At 34.9% G+C, this 23,268-nt stretch overlaps 1 protein-coding gene and 1 pseudogene across 1 annotated transcript; one reads left to right on the plus strand and one right to left on the minus strand.

Moving 5' to 3' along the window:
- The first annotated feature begins 426 nt into the window (after positions 1-426).
- LOC128157253 (serum amyloid A-5 protein-like) lies at positions 427-2,454 on the plus strand. Its single transcript, XM_052819710.1, has 4 exons — positions 427-598; positions 789-959; positions 1,837-1,947; positions 2,089-2,454. Exons 2-4 carry the CDS (start codon positions 796-798, stop codon positions 2,228-2,230), a joined length of 417 nt encoding a protein of 138 aa, XP_052675670.1. The 5' UTR covers positions 427-598; positions 789-795; the 3' UTR covers positions 2,231-2,454.
- A 2,878-nt stretch (positions 2,455-5,332) lies between these two features.
- On the minus strand, positions 5,333-23,109 carry LOC128191403 (major surface-labeled trophozoite antigen 417-like; annotated as a pseudogene).
- Positions 23,110-23,268: the final 159 nt, after the last annotated feature.

A 23,268-nucleotide genomic window follows, 5' to 3' on the forward strand; every position in this document is an offset into this window, starting at 1 on the left:
GAATGAAGGTTCCTAAAAATGTGTCGATCAAGATGGGTCTCCTGTGTAAGGAATTCGTGTCTGATTACCTGTAAATGATTTACTTAAATCCCGACCTACCCCTGTATGATAATCAATGTGAACAAAGTACTGCTGTGTTTAAACGAATTTTTATCAGCCCTCTGAATATTTCACACAAAACACTTCAAACCAAGAGAAAAAATATACAGCAGACTAGTTGTATTGCAATAACTCAGATTCTTAACAAAAAAAAAAAGGCACATAGATTTAACTCCAAAAAACCACTGTAAGTATAGCCCCCCATTTAAATTGCATCTTTGCGAAGTGTTTTAAGTGGCTACTTTGCTATAATGATCCCTAGACACTCCATCTGTAGAGGCAGTCAATGGTTGACCAAAGATCTGTCGGGCAACAAAACAGGTCTAGTACAGGCTCAGGAGTTTCCCAATGTGTGTGCAACCAATGGTGTTCTATAATAAAAGCTGATTCTGTTCCTGGTAGTTTTTCGAAAACTCTTGATAGGAAGTCTTCACCTGTAGCCTATATAAGACAGGCATCAACACTGGTGTTAGTGTCAGCAGTAGGATCTATCATAATAGTAAGTACATGTTTTCCAGTAGTCTTTCTCGTAATATTTGCATTTGTTTACGGTTGCCGGTATACGTTTCGAATTTTAACATGCAAAATCATCGTATTACCGTATCTTGTTACAACTGTAGTGTAAAATATCAACAACTTTAACAAACATGAAGTGTATGGATTATTAGATCATGCTGATTTCCTTTCAGATTCGAAATGAGGGTATTCGCAGTATTGTCGGTGCTTTTCATTGGCCTTGTTTTGACAGAACAAACCTTGGCGCAGGGAATTTTAGGCAGAATTCGGGACAGACTCCGGTCGGGGTATGACTTCGCCAGGCAGGCTGGGCAGGGTACTCGGGACATGTACAGAGCTTACAGGTACCGAGGGATTAATCCAATTAATATTATACTTTACACATAGAGTTAAAATTGTAAGAAATTGTGAGCAAAGATAGAAGCTTGAGCTTTAGTGTTTTTACTTTTTTCCATATGCTCTATTTCAGAGCAAAACACCGAGACATTTAAAGTAGGAACCTTTAGGTCAATGCAGAAGGAAAATTAGTGATAAAGGTTCAAGTTTATTCATTTTTTAAGCGAACATGATCATATCGGTTAGTTTCTTCTTGAAGAAATAATTGGTCAATATTTGTACAAATTCAAGCTTCGATATTGGAGACTTTACGTATTCACAACTAACATTGTATAAATAGTGCCTGTCTGGGAGGGTAACGGGTGAAATTGACACCCCAAGAAAACTATTTTCAACCGCTGCGAAGCAAATGGTTTCCGGATGCCAAGTGTTTTGCTAAGGCTGAAGATAATATATAGAACGGATTATAAACTGTGTCTAAAACAATCAGATTTCATTATTTAATATGAAAATATAATAAAATTTAAAATTTAATGAACCAGGGTCAGTGTATTATAGGTTTCAGTCATAATGGGTTACTAGTACACTCTGACAAAATAAAATTACTAGTATGCTTATGTATAGCTGGTACAGGGAAGAAAAGCTTTCAGAGAAGCTATTTCATTTTTGACCAATTGAAAGTCCTACGGTTAATTGAAAATAAGAGTTGTCAAGACTTGTTAGTTAGACTCATTATTATACTTTAGATCCCCCCCCCCCCTTTTTTTTTTTACGCGAAATCGTACTTTATTCGGCGATCCACCATTCACTCCCCCCCCCCCCCCCCCAACAATCCATCTCAAAACGCCTGTATGAAATCCATTAATATTTTTTATGCTTCAACAGTGACATGAGAGAGGCTAACTGGCGTAATTCGGACCAGTATTTCCACGCACGTGGTAACCATGACGCCGCCAGTCGGGGACCGGGAGGCCGCTGGGCAGCAAGAGTAATCAGGTAACCGAAAACTTTTTTTTTTAAAAAAAAGAACCTAACATTTTCTTGCTGAAAATTATGCTAAAAATCATTGGGGTTTATTTTCCTTACAAAACAAATTGATAGATGTATAATAATGTATATATTTATATAACATTACAGCAATGCACGAGAGGGTTATCAGAGCGGATTGAGTGGACAAGGCCCAGAAGATACCGCTAGGGACCAAGAGGCCAATCGCTGGGGGCGAAATGGCGGGGACCCGAATCGATACAGACCCGATGGGTTACCAGATAGATACTGATAAATACTGATGAAATCTGTTGTTGAATTCTCTATTACAATAAGTAGATTAATTTTTTTCCACTTTTTTCATTTTATTAAGGTCTTCCGTTTCAAACGTATTTAATTGTATTGTTAAAAAATTGAACGGAAGACACACTCGTTACTCTTAATGAGATCGTATCTAGTTAAAAAAGATATTACATACAAAACTTGCTGTACTTCTTAATAAAGTTAGAATTCTTATAGTTGTCCTTAAGGTATCCGATGTACAATTGACCAAAAAATGATGCCTGGTAAGGTATATATTCAATGTACTCGTTTGATAGGTAAGGATATGTAGTTTCTAAAAATATATGTTTTTCCCGCCAAATCACTATGGGGAAGTAACTTTAGCTCTGCAAATCACGCACGGTAAAATACTACTTTTCTTTGACGAAAACATGTGTAATCATTAATAATATTTATCAAATAAATATTGCAAACATATTCTAATAAAAATAAAATTTTTAAATAAATTGACTACCTTTATCAATATCTTTTTTTTTTTATTTTTGCGGATTTTTTTTTACAATGACTCACGCGATTTTTACCACCCCCCCCCCCCCCCCCACGTCAGCGGTCGCATTCATAATCCAACGCATATTCCCGTTACCTGGTAATTTTCATGTTTTCTATTCCTTTACGATTGAGAACTTGTAATTTTAGAATTAAAAATCTAAATTGTTCAGGTTTTTTTTTTCATTCAGCAAAATGTTTGCACAAAAAATATTGTTACCAATACAACGAAGTCGTGAACTGCGGGTCACATCAGATGTGTATAGCGTTACGAACAAAGCGTGCAAGAACCGTGTGAAATGTTTTATTAGAATTCATTCCAAACCTTTTACTCGTAGAAAACAATATATATTGTATTATCTTTTACTTAAAATTGTATCCTTTAAAAAAAAATTAAGTCAGTTTTGAAATGGAGACTGTCGATAAAGTCTGACTACGATGTTTCCGTATCGGTACAATTGTGGAATGCACAATACATCAACATGCTTTACACAGTTATAACAAAATATGAATCAACCATAAATGACGCTGTGATGTTGTAATAAGCATGCATTTTTTACACGATAAGATTGTGTACAAATACCACACAAAACATGCATCGGACATCGGCTATCTGGCTGAACCTGTCAATCAAATCTCGAGTATTTGATTTCATTGGATGGTGACGTGGCTCTTTTATGTAAACAGCAAAATGAAACGAATTGACTTTAAAGCAGTCGGAATCAATATCTAATAGTATTATTTGAATGATATAAAATCCAGCGATTTTGAAAAAGATTAAAAAAAATGTATCGTTCATGCACATACATTTAATATGAAATGCGAGAGAAGAAAATTGTTTGGAATCCCGATGAAAAATAAATCAATGATTAGAAATTTCATTATTTGACTCTTGTTAACTTGATTTACGGAAAATAACAAGGAGATTTTTTGACACAATATTTACAATAAACGTGTACAACCACTTTTACCACGAAATCCGTATGCATGGTATGCATGGTATGCATGGTATAATGAAATTAGGTATACAAAAAATTGAACAAATTGAATAGGGCCATACGATTAACAGACTAACCCAATTTAAGTTATGCACAGTCACAATATCTACGAAATCAATGATTAAAACGACGTACTCAGTATATTACGACGAAATACGTGACTTGTGCACTGCAACTTTTACTCTATAAATTTGGATTTTTTTCTTCACGTTATTGCAAGAGCGCCGCGGGAAAAAAAGTCATGCAACGGCAAATGACGTAAAGGTGCTACAACGTCACAATCAGCGTAAGAGGGAAAAGTGAAAATAACTCGTTTTAAAATTAAGAAAAAAAAGTATTGCTTGACTTTATGCATCAATTGTTTATTCTTTATCGTTTATTATGTCAGATCAAATATACTGCGACTTTTTGAAAATTTATTTCAAGCTCCGTAATCTACCGAGCTCATCTCGGAAAATCCCGAGCTCTCTGGCTCAATTGTACATCGGGTACCTTAATTCATTAAATGAAACCTTAATTTATTTTGCACTTTATGATTAATGGCTCACAATTGTCTTGAGTACTTTTCAGTCGAGATTTTAAAAACAATTTGATCAGAAAATCTATACTTGATTTATGAAGAATATCATAAAGTCTTTTACTGGTAAAAACTCAACAATAAGAAGTCGCGACAAACCCGACAGAAGCACACTCTCAGAGAACACTACTTTCATCACTACTAAATTATACAATGCCTTTATCTATCATTGCTTGGACCATAACTGGCCTCTCTTAGATCCGCTTAGGAGCCCATTCACTAAAATATTGCTTATAACATCATGAAGGTCAAAGGACTGTCGAATGATTTATTTCGCAACTGGTCCGATGTACCTATAACTGTTAGCTTTCCATGCAAAACAGTTTGTACCAATTTGCTATCTGTTTTTCTGAAAAAGATGAAAATAATTGACCATGGCACCATTTCCTTCTACAATTTATTCAGCTTAGTTAAGCTAAACCTAAGCTACGCTCTAGAACAAATTTTCGGATGAAGATAGTTATATTTAGTCTCATAAAATAAAAAAGTAAACACATTTTGCAGCGGGTTTAAGGTTCCATCAATTAAAAAAATGTGAGGAATATAAATTTATTTTATCAAGTTATAATTTAAAATTCGTTTCTCAAATAGCAACGTATTCATTTTGAATTCAGAGCCACGCAGACTATCTACTTCTCAACTAAAATACTTTCAAGAAAAAATGTTTGATGATAGTTTTTATGTTAGGTATAATCTAAACCTTTTACACTGAGAGCTTTACTGAAGTCAATTTTAAAAGCCCATAACACTGGCGTGTGTAGGACATCTATAAATGTGACCCAGTAGGGCTTGTTAAACAAATACATGTAAAACGATTTATTAACTGATGGAGCGTCACATCAATGTATAGGATGGGCCATTTAAGTAAATAAACCCAGCTTTGGCAAGATACTTTAGTACATAAAGGTACACACTGCAGATTGTTTGATATTTAGTTGACCTTCATGTTTTTGTTGATGAAAGCAAACTTGACAGCTATACAATTATCACAATAAAAGATGTCTGCCTTATGGGCCCCGTTTACAATTGGCGCACGAGCATCTTACCAAACTTTGTGATCTGAATTGTTTAGCTTTCCACAATCTCTCGCCTACATTGCACAAACTCTCGCATTCGTTGTATGCGTTGAAGTGGTCGCATCAAGTCTCTTTAAAATCATGGACATGCACACTATCTAAACGCGACCGAATGCGATCCCAATTTTTGCAGTACAACGCACGAACATTAGTACAGATGTTTCACAACATTTTGTGTACTCGCAAAGGCATGCACGATTTTTGAAAGTTTGTAAATATCCTTTCAGAATTGGCGCACAAGCACTTAACAACACTGCGATCGGAATTTTTTCACTTTCCACGAGCATTTGCAAGCGTTGGACGAGCTCTCGCATTCGTTGCATGCGTTTTTGTGGTCGCATCAAGTCTCATCAAAATTTGACACTATTCAGACGCGACCGAATGCAATCCAGATTATTGCAAAACAACGTATGAACATTAGTAAGAACGTTTTACAACATTTTGTGTACTCGCAAGTACGAATATTTTAATATCATTTGCAACGTTTTACTATCATTGCAAGATTTATCTGTTTCAGTTTCCATGCTTTGCTACTAGTATATACTGGACACAGGGTTACTAGTATTTTAGCCCCGTGATTTTTTTGCTTTTACATACGGTTTTGCCTTGCCTTGAATTGTCCCCAGCAAGTTTGTGGTAAAAGAGAGATAATGTGAGACATTGGAATTTGCCAAGTCTTAATCCACTATCAGCTAGACAAAAGGAGCGAAATGAGCAAAAGTAAATAACTCTTAAACAAGGCAATTTCAGAGACAAAACTCGTTCGGGGCTTAACTTTATCAAGCAAGCTTTTCATGGAGTTGGGGACATTCTGAGGGCGTATATGTAACGAAACTTATTTGATCATGTTTAAAACGTGTAAACAATAACCGTTCTCTATAATTCCGTACGATTTATGGCAGATCTACCGGATTACGGGAGATAGAGGGAATAAGAACATATCTTCCTTGAAATGCTCGGAAAAAAGTAAAATCATAGCTACAAGAATGCATGTAAGTTTTAATGACAACAACGCCATCCAAAGGATATGAAAACGACGTGATTTTAAAAGAAAATTATTTACAAACCAGTTATCATTTACAGTTAAGATACCATTGGCGAATTTACAAGTCAGTATAACGGTAACTATAGCTCAAGACCTTTGTGGTAGTATTACCGGTATGTCAAAAATATGTTTTCTCTTTTTTTCCACAGATAACGATGATCGAGGGTCACGTGACACTTTTCAAACACACATAGTTAAATCCCAGTAATTACTATTACCAGAGTAGGCCTGTTGGGCACTGGGGCACCAATAACACCAATTTTCGTAATTTCTTGGATAAATGATCCCATGACAACTGGATCCCAGGTTTAAACAGTGTTGTTAACACTGATGAAACCGCATGTATCCAACAAACTGCTTACTTGTGCACCAAGAATATTGTATTGCGGTCAAACCTAAAATGGACAATAAAGAGTTCAATTTGTCTATTGCATCATTATTGTTATGATTCACTGAAACATTGAGATTATCATTCAAGCATAAAAAGTGATTCCTGCGAAATCACACTCTTTATAACTTTGATGTTGTTCCTAGCCAAATTCCTCAGAAAACTGATATGAGGGAATCTATTGATTGCATGGGAAAAACAGTATACGTATACAGTAAAAATATGGATATAGCGAATTCTCCGATATAGCAACGTTTTTTTTGAGTCCCCAGTAAAATGCAAAACAAATCTTTACAAAAGTTTACAGTTATAACGAATTCGGATAAAACGAATTTACAGATATAGCGAACTGATTTTGAGTCCCGTAGAGGTGAATAATAACACAATCTAACACTTTTATAAGGAATTTCTTAACAGTTTTAAAATGTTTGCATTACCATTTAACGTAATAGATTGAATGAATTTATTTTCATATAGATTTTTTAATTCACAATCCGATTATTAAAGGTATCAAAGTAATATATATTTTTATTTAAAGCATCAATTAGCAAAATTATTGTCTGGTGAAAGAAAACATGTATAAAGTGAATTCGCTATAATTATTATTACAAATTCGTTATACGGATAAAACGAATTACGAATATAACGAAGTAAATCAATTGGTCCCTAGGGCTTTGCTATAACTGAGTTTTACTGTATAATCATACTAGTTGTGCTTAGTCTTTATCCATGCATGTGCCAGAAAATATAGCATAACGCATGCATATTACTGTAGCAAACCAGTCTGATGAATAATTGGAATTTCTTTCATTTATTCGTTAATAAAAATATTTCAGTGTTTTATTATATTTGTTGATGTGTGTGCAAAATTCTTTGGTCAAAATAAAAGTGCCAAGAACTAGACTTACCAATGCATTGAGTCTTGGCCGTGTTGACACAACGGTATCCCGAGCATTGCTTGCAGAATGACTGCCCGGGTTGGTCCTGGTACCAATTCCTCGTGCAGGCCGTGCACTGAGTTTGTTTCCAGTAACTTTGGTGTTTCCCAGGTTGACAAGGTTTGCATGATGGCATTCCGACTGTGTTTTGGTAGGATCCAGGCGCGCAAGATAAACATGAAGCCTGTCCTGTGTTTGATTGGTAAGTTCCTACCCTGCACTGAGAACACGCAGTGCTCCCTGACAATCAATAATTAAACAATGAGTGACATTGCAAAAAATAAAAATAAAAAATAAATAACCCAAATAAATCATCCAAAAAGCATTTTATTGTTTATATTTGCACCTTTTTTAACAAATTAATACATTGATTGAAAAAGTAAGTCAAATTCACTAAATTACTGATAATGTACTTCAGTGAGGTCGCTAAAAGAAAAAGCAAAATCGTCTCCTGTGAGACTTTGAGTCTGACATCATCTGATTACATGTATTTCGTGCAGTCCGTGATTTTTCTTGGGTCGCTGTAAGTCTCGACCAAACGATAAACGGGGCTTGTAGATTTTAGTATGGCTGTTTCTAAAGACTTTTGAATTAATTAAGTTTAAATAACCATCGGTTTTTAGAACGCAGTTCGCAGTTCGCAATTGAATAGTGAACTGCGTTCTATAGAACGCAGTTCGCAATTCAAAATTTTGTGCGATTGAATAGTGAACTGCATTCTATAGAACGCAGTTCGCAATTCAAAATTTAGAATTCATATTTGAGGCCCGCTTGCCTTACATGTATATGCAATTGAATAGTGAACTGCGTTCTATAGAACGCAGTTCGCAATTCAAAATTTAGAATTCATATTTGGGGCCCGCTTGCCTTATATGCAGTTGAATAGTGAACTGCGTTCTATAGAACGCAGTTCACAATTCAAAATTTAGAATTCATATTTGGGGCCCGCTTGCCTTATATGCAATTGAAAAGTGAACTGCGTTCTATAGAACGCAGTTCGCAATTCAAAATTTTGTGCGATTGAATAGTGAACTGCGTTCTATAGAACGCAGTTCGCAATTCAAAATTTAGAATTCATATTTTGGGCCCGCTTGCCTTATATGCAATTGAATAGTGAACTGCGTTCTATAGAACGCAGTTCGCAATTCAAAATTTAGAATTCATATTTGGGGCCCGATTGCCTTATATGCAATTGAATAGTGAACTGCGTTCTATCTAGAACGCAGTTCGCAATTCAAAATTTAGAATTCATATTTGGGGCCCGAAATTTTCAGGGGCATCTACTAGTGGTATTTCACTACCACTGTTAAAATATGGTGATGCAGCTTTCTCTAGTTTTTAGCTCACTGAGACGAAGTCGGGGGGAGCTTATGCTATACCCCCGGCGTCGGCGTCCGGACCTGGTTAAAGTTTTTGTTGCAGGTCCTCTATCTATATAAGTTATTACTTGTCCTATCTTCACCAAACTTGCATGGATGATGCATCTGGACCTACTTGTGGACTTGAAAGACTTTGATGCTGAATCTGGATCCTAAATTTCAGATGCTGAAGGAGGTTAGGGTTTTTGGAGCAGGTTAAAGTTTTTGTTGCAGGTGCCCTTTGATAGCAATATCTAAGTTACTCCTGGTCCTAACTTGACCAAACTTGCATGGATGGTGTGTCTTATGATACTGATCCACCAGGCAGACTTGAGTGCTGAATCTGAGCTATAGGTTTCGGATGCTGGAGGAGGTTAAGGTTTTAAGAGCTGGTTAAAGTTTTTGTTGCAGGTGCCCTTTGATAGCAATATCTAAGTTACTGCTGGTCCTAACTTGACCAAAATTGCATGGATGGTGTGTCTTATGATACAGATGCACAAGACAAGCTTGAATGCTGAATCTGAGCTATAGGTTTCGGATGCTGGAGGTGGTTAAGGTTTTAAGAGCTGGTAAAAGTTTTTGTTGCAGGTGCCCTCTGATGATAATATCTTATTTACTACTGGTCCTTACTTCACCAAACTTGTATGGTTGGTGCGTCTAATGATACTGATGCACCTGACAGGCTTGAATGCTGAATCTGAGCCATAGGTTTCGGATGCTGGAGGAGGTTAAGGTTTTTGGAGCTGGTTAAAGTTTTTTGAGTAGGTGCCCTCTAATGATTATATCTTAGCTACTCCTGGTCCAAACTTCATCAAACTTGTGTGGATGGTGCGTCTTATTATACTGATGCACCTGAACGGCTTGAATAATGAATCTGAGCCATAGGTTTCGGATGCTGGAGGAGGTTAAGGTTTTAAGACCTGGTCAAAGTTTTTGAAACAGGTGCCCTTTGATGATGATATCTTAGTTATTACTTGTCCTAACTTCACCAGATAGTGCGTTTTATTATATTGATGCACCTCACAGGCTTGAATGCTGAGTTTGATCCATAGGTTTCGGATGCTGGATAAGGTTAAGTTTTTTTTAACAGGTCACATGTTACATAGATATTAGTACTATTTCAAACTTGCATAGTTGATTAAACTGTAATATGAATCAATCGCAGAGGAAGCTTCAGATGCAGAGCTTGATCTCCATTATCAAGGATGATAAAAAAATATTTTAGTTATTACAGGTCCTAACTTCACCAAACTTGAATGGATGGTGTGTCTTATGATACAGATGCACATGATAGGCATGGATGCTGAATCTCAGCCATAGGTTGCGGATGCTGGAGGTGGTTAAGGTTTTAATTTGTGGTGCCCTGTGATGATGATATTTTAGTTATAACTGGTCCTAACTTCACCAAACTTGCATGGGTGATGCGTCTTATGATACTGATGCACCTGACAGGCTTGAATGCTAAATCTGAGCCATTGGTTACGGATGCAGGATGAGGTTTAGATTTTTGGAACAGGTCACATGTTTTATAGATTATAGCTTTCAAAGTTGATTTAACTATATTATAAATGAAACGCAGAGGTTGCTTCAGATGCAGAGCCTGATCTCCATTATCAAGGATGCTAAAGAAATCTCCTACCTCACTTAAACCTGCTTGATGTGGTTGTTGTTAAATGATAAAACATGACTCCTATGATGTTGTATTGTATTGTATGATATGAAACACTATTGTTTAATATGATACAATATAATATCATATGTTATATTGTAAAAAGTTATATGATACGATATGATATGTACAGTATCATTTTTTTTTATATTTTATGATATGATATTGTATCATGATAGTGTTCTGTATAGTATTGTATATAATGATACAATATTATATGATATTATATTGTATCTATAATATTGTATCTATAATATAATATGATATTGGTTTCTGTAATATACAATTATATCACATGAAATTGTATTATATGATATTGTTATATTATATTTTATCGTATCATACGATATTGTACAATATGATATTGGTTTATATGATATATAATTGTATCATATGATACAATATGTATTATATAAATAGTGCCTGTTTGGGAGGGTAACAGTTGAAATTGACACCCCTTCAAAAAACCATTGTCAACCGACGCGAAGCGGAGGTTGACAATGGTTTTCAAGGGGTGTAAATTTCAACTGTTATCCTCCCAAACAGGCACTATTTATTTTGTTATACTGAATGTCTTAATTTTAAATAAAACCTAACTGCTTTTACCTAGGAATAACGTGAATTCTACGGCGAACCGTACGCGCATAATTTTCGCGCATGTAACAATTTTTAATGTTACCCGTTGGTAAGTGCGTTGCTAACGCTGAGGGTAATAGAACGGATTATGAACTGCGTCTAAACAAACAAATGGCATTAATATTAAAAGAAGTGAAGTTCCTTCTGCGCTCGCCCCAACAATCGCACTGTAAACATATTAATAAGAAATGACTTTGAAAACTACTTTAAGAAAACTACCTTTAGGTGGTATGGGACACCTGACGATATCAATTAAGAATAAAGTACATTATATTTGAAATATTTTCACCGGTTTAGAATTTTCAAATTTTACAATATTTAATCAAAAAAATAGATTTTAAAAATATTTTGAGAGGTGAAAATTGTAAAAACCTCATAATAAAAATACACATACCTGTGAAAGAAGTGCAATTGAAATAGTTAAAAGGGATATTTTCCAAGATAATTTCATTGACTCATTATCATCTTTCACTCAGAAAAATCCACAGGAAGGAAAACCGATTCCTTACGGAGATTTATAACGGGGAATGTTTACATCTTTTCTCCATTCGGAATACACTCGGAATACATCGCGCAATTTTACAACGTTATCATCCGGGCTTGCTGCAACGACATCACATTTTTTAGCATTGTATTGAAACCTGATCAGCTAACAGGGGCGTTTCGAATGAAATATCTTGGAAATTTTGCATACTTTTGAATGAACATCGTTTAAACTCTGAGGTATTTATAGATATCATGCAATTAAGCAAAATGAGAATCCAAGATATCTTGGGACAGAGTATAATAGCTTTCGATTGCTATAGGAAAAACCTTGAAATTTTCATATTTTTTTCATTTTTTAGGTCCTAGCCTAATGTAGTACAAACCTCTTACTTTCACAGGAGTTTTCTTAATGCACATTTTGTCTTTCCAACAAGTTTGTCCTCGGTTAGGCTTACAGTAAACAAAGGCTTTGAAATGAATGCCCGTCGTCGATTTACTATACAAAATCACGAATGTATGCTGACCCCTACCATGTTTAAAAGCTTCGTGCTTTTTATATACAATAAATTCAGCGCTAAAACTTGTTAATTATTATGGAATAGATATCAATAGATAATGTTAGGGGAAAAATATGCTTCATTTGAATCTTTATTTTTTTCACTTTTTACCGGGGCCCATAGGTATTCTACATTTTGAATTGGGAACTGCGTTCTAGATAGAACGCAGTTCACTATTCAATTGTATATTAGCCCGATTCTTAAAAACTAGAGATAGCTGCATCACCGTATGTTCACAGTGGTAGTGAAATACCACTAGTAGATGCCCCTGAAAATTTCGGAACCCAAATATGAATTCTAAATTTTGAATTGCGAACTGCGTTCTATAGAACGCAGTTCACTATTCAATTGCATATAAGGCCAGCGGGCCCCAAATATGAATTCTAAATTTTGAATTGTGAACTGCGTTCTATAGAACGCAGTTCACTATTCAATTGCATATAAGGCCAGCGGGCCCTAAATATGAATTCTAAATTTTGAATCGCGAACTGCGTTCTACAGAACGCAGTTCACTATTCAATTGCATATAAGGCAAGCGGGCCCCAAATATGAATTCTAAATTTTGAATTGCGAACTGCGTTCTAGATAGAACGCAGTTCACTATTCAATCGCACAAAATTTTGAATTGCGAACTGCGTTCTATAGAACGCAGTTCACTATTCAATTGCATATAAGGCAAGCGGGCCCCAAATATGAATTCTAAATTTTGAATTGCGAACTGCGTTCTATAGAACGCAGTTCACTATTCAATTGCATATAAGTCAAGCGGGCCCCAAATATGAATTCTAAATTTTGAATTGCGAACTGCGTTCTATAGAACGCAGTTCACTATTCAATTGTATATTAGCCCGATTCTTAAAAACTAGAGATAGCTGCATCACCGTATGTTCACAGTGGTAGTGAAATACCACTAGTAGATGCCCCTGAAAATTTCGGACCCCAAATATGAATTCTTAATTTTGAATTGGGAACTTCGTTCTAGATAGAACGCAGTTCACTATTCAATTGCATATAAGGCAAGCGGGCCCCAAATATGAATTCTAAATTTTGAATTGCGAACTGCGTTCTAGATAGAACGCAGTTCACTATTCAATTGCATATAAGGCAAGCGGGCCCCAAATATGATTTCTAAATTTTGAATTGCGAACTGCGTTCTATAGAACGCAGTTCACTATTCAATTGCATATAAGGCAAGCGGGCCCCAAGTATGAATTCCAAATTTTGAATTGCGAACTGCGTTCTATAGAACGCAGTTCACTATTCAATTGCATATAAGGCAAGCGAGCCCCAAATATGAATTCTAAATTTTGAATTGCGAACTGTGTTCTAGATAGAACGCAGTTCACTATTCAATCGCACTAAATTTTGAATTGCGAACTGCGTTCTATAGAACGCAGTTCACTATTCAATTGCATATAAGTCAAGCGGGCCCCTAATATGAATTCTAAATTTTGAATTGTGAACTGCGTTCTATAGAACGAAGTTCACTATCCAATTGCATATAAGGCAAGCGGGCCCCAAATATGAATTCTAAATTTTGAATTGCGAACTGCGTTCTATAGAATGCAGTTCACTATTCAATTGCATATAAGGCAAGCGGGCCCCAAATATGAATTCTAAATTTTGATTTGCGAACTGCGTTCTAGATAGAACGCAGTTCACTATTCAATCGCACAAAATTTTGAATTGCGAACTGCGTTCTATAGAACGCAGTTCACTATTCAATTGCATATAAGGCAAGCGGGCCCCAAATATGAATTCTAAATTTTGAATTGCGAACTGCGTTCTATAGAACGCAGTTCACTATTCAATTGCATATAAGTCAAGCGGGCCCCAAATATGAATTCTAAATTTTGAATTGCGAACTGCGTTCTATAGAACGCAGTTCACTATTCAATTGTATATTAGCCCGATTCTTAAAAACTAGAGATAGCTGCATCACCGTATCTTCACAGTGGTAGTTAAATATCACTAGTAGATGCCCCTGAAAATTTCGGACCCCAAATATGAATTCTAAATTTTGAATTGGGAACTGCGTTCTAGATAGAACGCAGTTCACTATTCAATTGCATATAAGGCAAGCGGGCCCCAAATATGAATTCTAAATTTTGAATTGCGAACTGCGTTCTAGATAGAACGCAGTTCACTATTCAATTGCATATAAGGCAAGCGGGCCCCAAATATGAATTCTAAATTTTGAATTGCGAACTGCGTTTTAGATAGAACGCAGTTCACTATTCAATTGCATATAAGGCAAGCGGGCCCCAAATATGAATTCTAAATTTTGAATTGCGAACTGCGTTCTATAGAACGCAGTTCACTATTCAATTGCATATAAGGCAAGCGGGCCCCAAGTATGAATTCCAAATTTTGAATTGCGAACTGCGTTCTATAGAACGCAGTTCACTATTCAATTGCATATAAGGCAAGCGGGCCCCAAATATGAATTCTAAATTTTGAATTGCGAACTGTGTTCTAGATAGAACGCAGTTCACTATTCAATCGCACTAAATTTTGAATTGCGAACTGCGTTCTATAGAACGCAGTTCACTATTCAATTGCATATAAGTCAAGCGGGCCCCTAATATGAATTCTAAATTTTGAATTGCGAACTGCGTTCTATAGAACGCAGTTCACTATTCAATTGCATATAAGGCAAGCGGGCCCCAAATATGAATTCTAAATTTTGAATTGCGAACTGCGTTCTATAGAACGCAGTTCACTATTCAATTGCATATAAGGCAAGCGGGCCCCAAATATGAATTCTAAATTTTGAATTGCGAACTGCGTTCTATAGAATGCAGTTCACTATTCAATTGCATATAAGGCAAGCGGAACCCAAATATGAATTCTAAATTTTGAATTGCGAACTGCGTTCTATAGAACGCAGTTCACTATTCAATTGCATATAAGGCAAGCGGGCCCCAAATATGAATTCTAAATTTTGAATTGCGAACTGCGTTCTAGATAGAACGCTGTTCACTATTCAATCGCACAATATTTTGAATTGCGACCTGCGTTCTAGATAGAACGCAGTTCACTATTCAATCGCACAAAATTTTGAATTGCGAACTGCGTTCTATAGAACGCAGTTCACTATTCAATTGCATATAAGGCAAGCGGGCCCCAAATATGAATTCTAAATTTTGAATTGCGAACTGCGTTCTATAGAACGCAGTTCACTATTCAATTGTATATTAGCCCGATTCTTAAAAACTAGAGATAGCTGCATCACCGTATGTTCACAGTGGTAGTGAAATACCACTAGTAGATGCCCCTGAAAATTTCGGACCCCAAATATGAATTCTAAATTTTGAATTGGGAACTGCGTTCTAGATAGAACGCAGTTCACTATTCAATTGCATATAAGGCAAGCGGGCCCCAAATATGAATTCTAAATTTTGAATTGCGAACTGCGTTCTAGATAGAACGCAGTTCACTATTCAATTGCATATAAGGCAAGCGGGCCCCAAATATGAATTCTAAATTTTGAATTGCGAACTGCGTTCTAGATAGAACGCAGTTCACTATTCAATTGCATATAAGGCAAGCGGGCCCCAAATATGAATTCTAAATTTTGAATTGCGAACTGCGTTCTATAGAACGCAGTTCACTATTCAATTGCATATAAGGCAAGCGGGCCCCAAGTATGAATTCCAAATTTTGAATTGCGAACTGCGTTCTATAGAACGCAGTTCACTATTCAATTGCATATAAGGCAAGCGGGCCCCAAATATGAATTCTAAATTTTGAATTGCGAACTGTGTTCTAGATAGAACGCAGTTCACTATTCAATCGCACTAAATTTTGAATTGCGAACTGCGTTCTATAGAACGCAGTTCACTATTCAATTGCATATAAGTCAAGCGGGCCCCTAATATGAATTCTAAATTTTGAATTGCGAACTGCGTTCTATAGAACGCAGTTCACTATTCAATTGCATATAAGGCAAGCGGGCCCCAAATATGAATTCTAAATTTTGAATTGCGAACTGCGTTCTATAGAACGCAGTTCACTATTCAATTGCATATAAGGCAAGCGGGCCCCAAATATGAATTCTAAATTTTGAATTGCGAACTGCGTTCTATAGAACGCAGTTCACTATTCAATTGCATATAAGGCAAGCGGAACCCAAATATGAATTCTAAATTTTGAATTGCGAACTGCGTTCTATAGAACGCAGTTCACTATTCAATTGCATATAAGGCAAGCGGGCCCCAAATATGAATTCTAAATTTTGAATTGCGAACTGCGTTCTAGATAGAACGCAGTTCACTATTCAATCGCACAAAATTTTGAATTGCGAACTGCGTTCTAGATAGAACGCAGTTCACTATTCAATCGCACAAAATTTTGAATTGCGAACTGCGTTCTATAGAACGCAGTTCACTATTCAATTGCATATAAGGCAAGCGGGCCCCAAATATGAATTCTAAATTTTGAATTGCGAACTGCGTTCTATAGAACGCAGTTCACTATTCAATTGCATATAAGTCAAGCGGGCCCCAAATATGAATTCTAAATTTTGAATTGCGAACTGCGTTCTATAGAACGCAGTTCACTATTCAATCGCACAAAATTTTGAATTGCGAACTGCGTTCTATAGAACGCAGTTCACTATTCAATTGCGAACTGCGAACTGCGTTCTAAAAACCGATAGCCTAAATGAATGTAAATATATGTATATCAAACTTTTTTATTGCATGAGGGTTACTGATTCCTACAAGGAAGATTGAATACAATATAGTTTTTGGAATTCTGGAAGATAACAAATAGATACAAGAAAATAAGCACACATATCCATACCACTGTTATGTTGATATGTCCCAGTGTCACAGGGTATACAGCTACCCTGCCCCGTGTTTGCTTGGTACATCCCCACCGGACAGAGTTTACACCCTGTCTGTCCTGTGTTATCCTGGTACGACCCCACACTGCATTTAGAACAGGTGGACATACAATTGTATTATGAATGAATAATTAAAATAACTAGATGCGATCTTGTAACAAGTAGGTCTTCCTTCCTATTTCTTAAGAAAAAGATCCGATGCAATATACAAACAATCCCTAACTTTCATCCTTGTATATGATCGCCAATATCTTGCACAAAAGTGGTTTTCCTTTTTAAAATATGACACATTTGGGATAACCGATTAAAGTACCCGCAATATTCGTAATTTAAATAGGTGTAACAATGATTTTTCAGATAGTAATTGTTACGATTAACAACTTTGCTTCTGACTGCAAAACAAAATATTAATCGTTTATAAGTTATTTGTTATAGATTGACGACCCCCCCCCCCCCCCCCTTAGATAAAGGGATCAGTCCCTTTTTTGATATCATACAAACGGTCTTTTTAATAGTTGAGATTCAAGAAATGGCGCCACTGGCATAAGACAACTATAATGCATAATTTCAAACTATAGTCTAACTATTCTGAATATTTCATAATAATATCTCAGTTTTTGAAATCTCTGCGCAAAATAGGTCGTAAAAAATTACAAAACCAGCGATTATTCAACACTGGAAGTGACGTTATCAATTTTTTCTAGAATATAAAAATTTACATCACGTATATTCATCTATGAAAAAATGATCGAGATCGGTCCAATACTTTTTGAGAAATTGCGTGCACAAAAATAAGAAGAAAGTATGAAAACAATAAGGTTTTCTGTTTATGTAGGTCGTTAACTGACAAAAAATCTAAACGAAATCAAAAAATCCTTGCCTTGATTTTTTTTATCATTTTATCCACACAAAATAAAGAAAATGCGCGTAATGGTAACAGCGATGGATAAAAAATAAATAAATTAGAATCACCATAAAATATATTTGTGGTTACAAAGTGGATTTACCTAATTTAGTTTGATAAGTGCCAGGAGGGCATGGCTGGCAAAAACTTGACCCCGTTTGGTCATTGTAACTTCCAGGAGGGCAATAAGAACACCATTGCTTGGAGCCATCGTTGTACTGACCCACGTGACAAGGCAGGCACTGACCCTCTTTTCCATAGAATCCTTTTGGACAAGCTGATTAAAAGATGGAAAGTTTAATACGTAAACTTAACATAGTTTATATAAAAACCTCTAACAATCATAATAATTTTCCCCATTTTTAATATTATTATTTCTTAAATGGTCGTCAAGTTAATGGTATTTATATATATTTAACGTGTTCACATTGACAGTTGCAAAAATACCCCCCCCCCAAAAAAAAAAATAATAAAAAAGAAAATTAACCCCCTTCCCAAGAAAAACCCCACCCCCACCCCCACCCCCACCCCAAAAAAACAAATACACACAAAAAACCCCAAAACATCTCCTTTCCAAAAAAAAAGCATAACCAGAAACCCGATTGATTGTTAATGTAACTGCCAAATTATAAAAATTACAAAATGTAATATGCACCAATATATCCGACATGCAATGCATGTATTTCTAATGATAAGGATTTACTCAAGATATCACTTGCCTGTTGAAATGCAAACATTATTGCTTTTCATTGTCACACATCTTTGCAGAGGTGAGCACATCGCATCTTTGCAGTTTCCTAAAGTTTCCTGTCAAAAAGAAGCCAAATTATTATCATAATTATTTTTATCAAAAATTTATATAAGTACGGTTGTAATGTTTAATTGTATTGACAAAACAGTTTTGTTCATAAAACCCCTTATTGATGAGCAGACAAATGTATTGATTAAATTAATGCTATACTAAAATTTAATACATTTTAATGCATATTTTTTTTAATGTTGAAAGAACAAATTATACTTTATACAATGAATAATAAATTTTATTTATGCATGCTACACAAAACAAGAGAGTCTATGCTTTAAGAAAAATTGCATCCCAATTTTTAACCGTTTACTACCAAGAGTTATTTTTACAGATATATACAGTTTTATCGTTCAACATGGGTAAAAATAGAATAAAGTCTTAAATAAGACACTGATAAATAACCTACAAATAACGAGTAAAATTTATCATATTGCAGATAGGAAATCTTGATAAATACCCGTGAAGCATTCCATACGTTATCAAAGATACTATTGTAGTCCTGAACTCCATCAAACTCGATGTCTTCAGCTCTTCTAGAGTTGATTCCACACTGGAAATGTTGAGTGTTGTAATTGATGGATTGACAGTGAGGTTTCCTTAGCAAGCATTCTTTTATACATGAGTGGACGCCAATATCAGATATTATTTCTGTAGTAAAGTTGTCCAAACGATAGCCATTTGTCATTTTTTTCAGAGCAAATTGCAGCGACAGAACGAGCAAAAGAGCAAAACCAGAGACATATATTTCTCATTCTGAAGACATGAAAAATCTAAGTGATTTCTTCAAATGAGAAACCTTAACTATATCAACCTCTCAAACAGAACATTATTACTTTGTTGGCAAAAATAATTCTTTCTTCTTTGGAAGTTATTATCCATAAAAAGGACCTTCTCAGCATTGGATTAAACATAGTATAAAATCTAATATTGATACCAGGAAGTGCACCTACTTCTAAATTCAGAAAAAAGCAATATAATGAAAACGAATTGTCAACATTAAAGATACAAAATGTTTTTTTATCGAGGATGATATAGGGGATTTGGAACATACAAAAATCTTTTATTCAATAGGATGACAATAGGTTCTTTGTTTTTTGTATTATTCTAGAAGCATTAAATCCTCATGGGATCAATTTAACGAATACTGTTATCGGTTTTCTTTTAATTTTGTTTTTGAATCATTGATCTTTTAGTTGAGAACATAAATGTTATCAGTAGTATTAAATGCATTACAGAATAATGTTTCCATATATAGAAAAAAAAATACTCGTTATGCACTCAATATGTTAGCAAGGCCATTGTTGTAGTCCGGGACTCCCTTCAACTCGGTATCATCAGCCCCTCTAGCAAAAACTGGTCTTTTCCGCAGCCACGCATTTGTGAAGATTAGGACAGAGCGCGGCTTTGCAGGTTCCTAAATTTTCCTGGGAAAAGAAATATTATTCATAATTTAAAAAGAAAACAGTATCAATTGTATATGAACAAAATACATCTTTAAAGTAAAAATAAATACCCGTGAAGAATTTAATACGTTAACAAAGATACTGTTTGAGTCCATAACTCCCTCCGACTCGATGTCATCAGCCCCTCTAGAGTTGGTTCCACACTGGAAATCTGGAGGGTTGTAATTGATGCATTAACAGTGAGGTTTCCTCAGGAGACAATATTTTGTTCGTGTGGACGCCAATGTTAGGTATTTTTTGGTAGTTATTTTGTCCAAACGAAAAGCACGATCCAAACGCTCAAAACAACTCGGAGCACAGTCCTTGAGCAAAAATGAAAAATGAGAGAAAGAAATAGAACTTTCCCTAGCTGTAAAACTAATTAAATATTATTAATAAATATCAAAGCATCATCGCATGGTCCCTCGGTAGGAATTTGGACATAAGACAGTTTAAAAGCAGATAAAGGAAATTTACTGGGGAAAAATTATCTTCATTAACTTGATTAAGTGAACAATGAAAGATCGTCTAATATAAATACACATTTCCTCAGACTATCAAGTTCGAAAATATATTTACTGCTATAGAGTATGTCAATAAAATGATAATCTTCCAATAGAAGGTTTTTTATGAATATTTCTATGTAACAAAATAAGTATGGTTAAAGAGATGAAGACGTAAAGGAAGTACTTTATATTTAGTCATTGTTTTACATCTCGAATAAAAGATAATTGCTGTAACAAAATGACTTGGATCAAACCAAATATCGGCAGCCATACTAATGTAAACTATAATCATTTCGGTCATAACTGGTAATTGACCAATCATAGCCGCATCTTGGGTTGAAAGCATAAATTCCGCCGATGTCTTTTAGACCAACAAAAGCCTTTCTAAAGAATGAATTATAGTTAGCAAAAATATCTATGGATGAACATTTTCATTATTAATGCATATATTTTGATGTAAACATGTTCATAGTAAAGACTGATTTGAAGTCGCCTCTTAAAGTACTCGAGTTAATTTGAACAGTTTATAAAAATATTAATATTTTAAATGAAAATAATGTGTTGTTGTGAATATTGTTGTGAATATTCAAATACCGTTGCTTTAGCATTAGAGTAAAGAATCTCGAAAATTGGTTTATTTTGAGATACTTTTTTATTTTATTCATGACCAAACATATATCCTCAACATGATGTAATATGAATTGAAGCTGCATTTGAACAATAACAAAAACGTTTTCAACATTTTACATTTTGAATGATGTTTTTCCATATTTCCTTAACAACGTCATTTTATTTTGCTAAATAATGCTTGAATGCATTTGATATAAAAGTTTTGTGACGAATACTGTTTTCCTCGTTTTAAAAGAAATGGACGTGTCTTATGTAGCAACTGACGTTCGATACAAAGTTTAGAACATTCCATTCGAACGAAAACTTTTACCACTTCAATGCGCTTCATTGTATTTGTACTCTTTAAAATTCTGAATATCTTGTTGAAATCAATTTTAAAAGCCTGAGAGACTGAGGTGTGTTAAACAACAAAAATGTGACCCAGTTGAGTTTGTTTAAACAAGTAAAACGATCTAATTCCTGATGGAGCGTCACATCAATATATAGATGTACTTACGAAAACCAGCACGGACTAGATAGTTTGGTACATAAAGGTATCCTCTAGAGATTATTTGACTTTTATTTGTCCTTTGATATCTGCCTTCATGAGAATGTTGATGAAAACAGACATGTCGGCTATTCTTTAAAGGTCTCTGCGTGAATAGAATGCTTGTATTTCCCATGTATTATGTAGTTAACAGCAAGTCAGAAATGGACCAATTACTTGTAAATTTAGATATTCTAAATTAAAGCTGTATAGTTAAGTTTGAGAGCTATAATTTAAAGAAAAAGCTTTCCCGAGACATACCTCTTTTATAATGTCTAAAAAGGTGGGGGGTTTTCAAAGCATCACAAAAATTTAAAGTTTAAACCAAGTCAAAATATTGTTTTTGTGTCCATGATAATTTCAAAGAATTGCATGGAAATATAAATACTTCTTTCTTTCTAACAATGCAAACCAGTTCACAGGAGAACAAATCAGTCTTACAAATAATTCTTAATTTACTTGAAAAATGTCAGATTTAGCACGATTTGTAGTTTGCTTTTGGATGAGAAGTCATTAAAAGGGCTAGATGGCCGTGACCATTTCAGACTGTTTCTATCTCCTTTAGAAGAAGAGGCCCATATAAAAAAGGAAAATACTTGAATTCAATGGATTTATGGATTTATCAAAGTTATTGTTTTTTTCTTGAAGCTGCTTGGTTCGATTTTTATCAAATTTTGTAACCGTTTTAAACGATGGTTTATCCAAGTATGTGTATAACAATAGACTTTGCAGTAGTTTTTCCGGTCAATTCAGTCATATTTTAAAGAAAAAAATGATGAACAAAATATTTTTTCACAAAAAACCATACGAAACAGAACGATACTGCATTATTTCGCCTCATATTATAAATCGTCCCTGATGTCGAGGCCGCTATGATTGTGTTAAATTGCGATTTTAATGTCGCTATAAAAAAGGTTAATGTTTTGGTAAATCAAAAACAAACCTGTGTACATTTTATTCAATAATATTTCTGAAGTTTGCTGTTTACAATCTTTGCATAACACGGGGGTTGAATAAACATAATCATTTTGGGGACGAAATCAATCGGTTTTCTTTTCTATATATTACCATGATGCGATTTAGTTAGGTTTTTTGTATGCCTATTTAAAATT

Source organism: Crassostrea angulata, chromosome 7 (assembly GCF_025612915.1).
Source record: "Crassostrea angulata isolate pt1a10 chromosome 7, ASM2561291v2, whole genome shotgun sequence".
Classification (NCBI taxonomy): domain Eukaryota; kingdom Metazoa; phylum Mollusca; class Bivalvia; order Ostreida; family Ostreidae; genus Magallana; species Magallana angulata.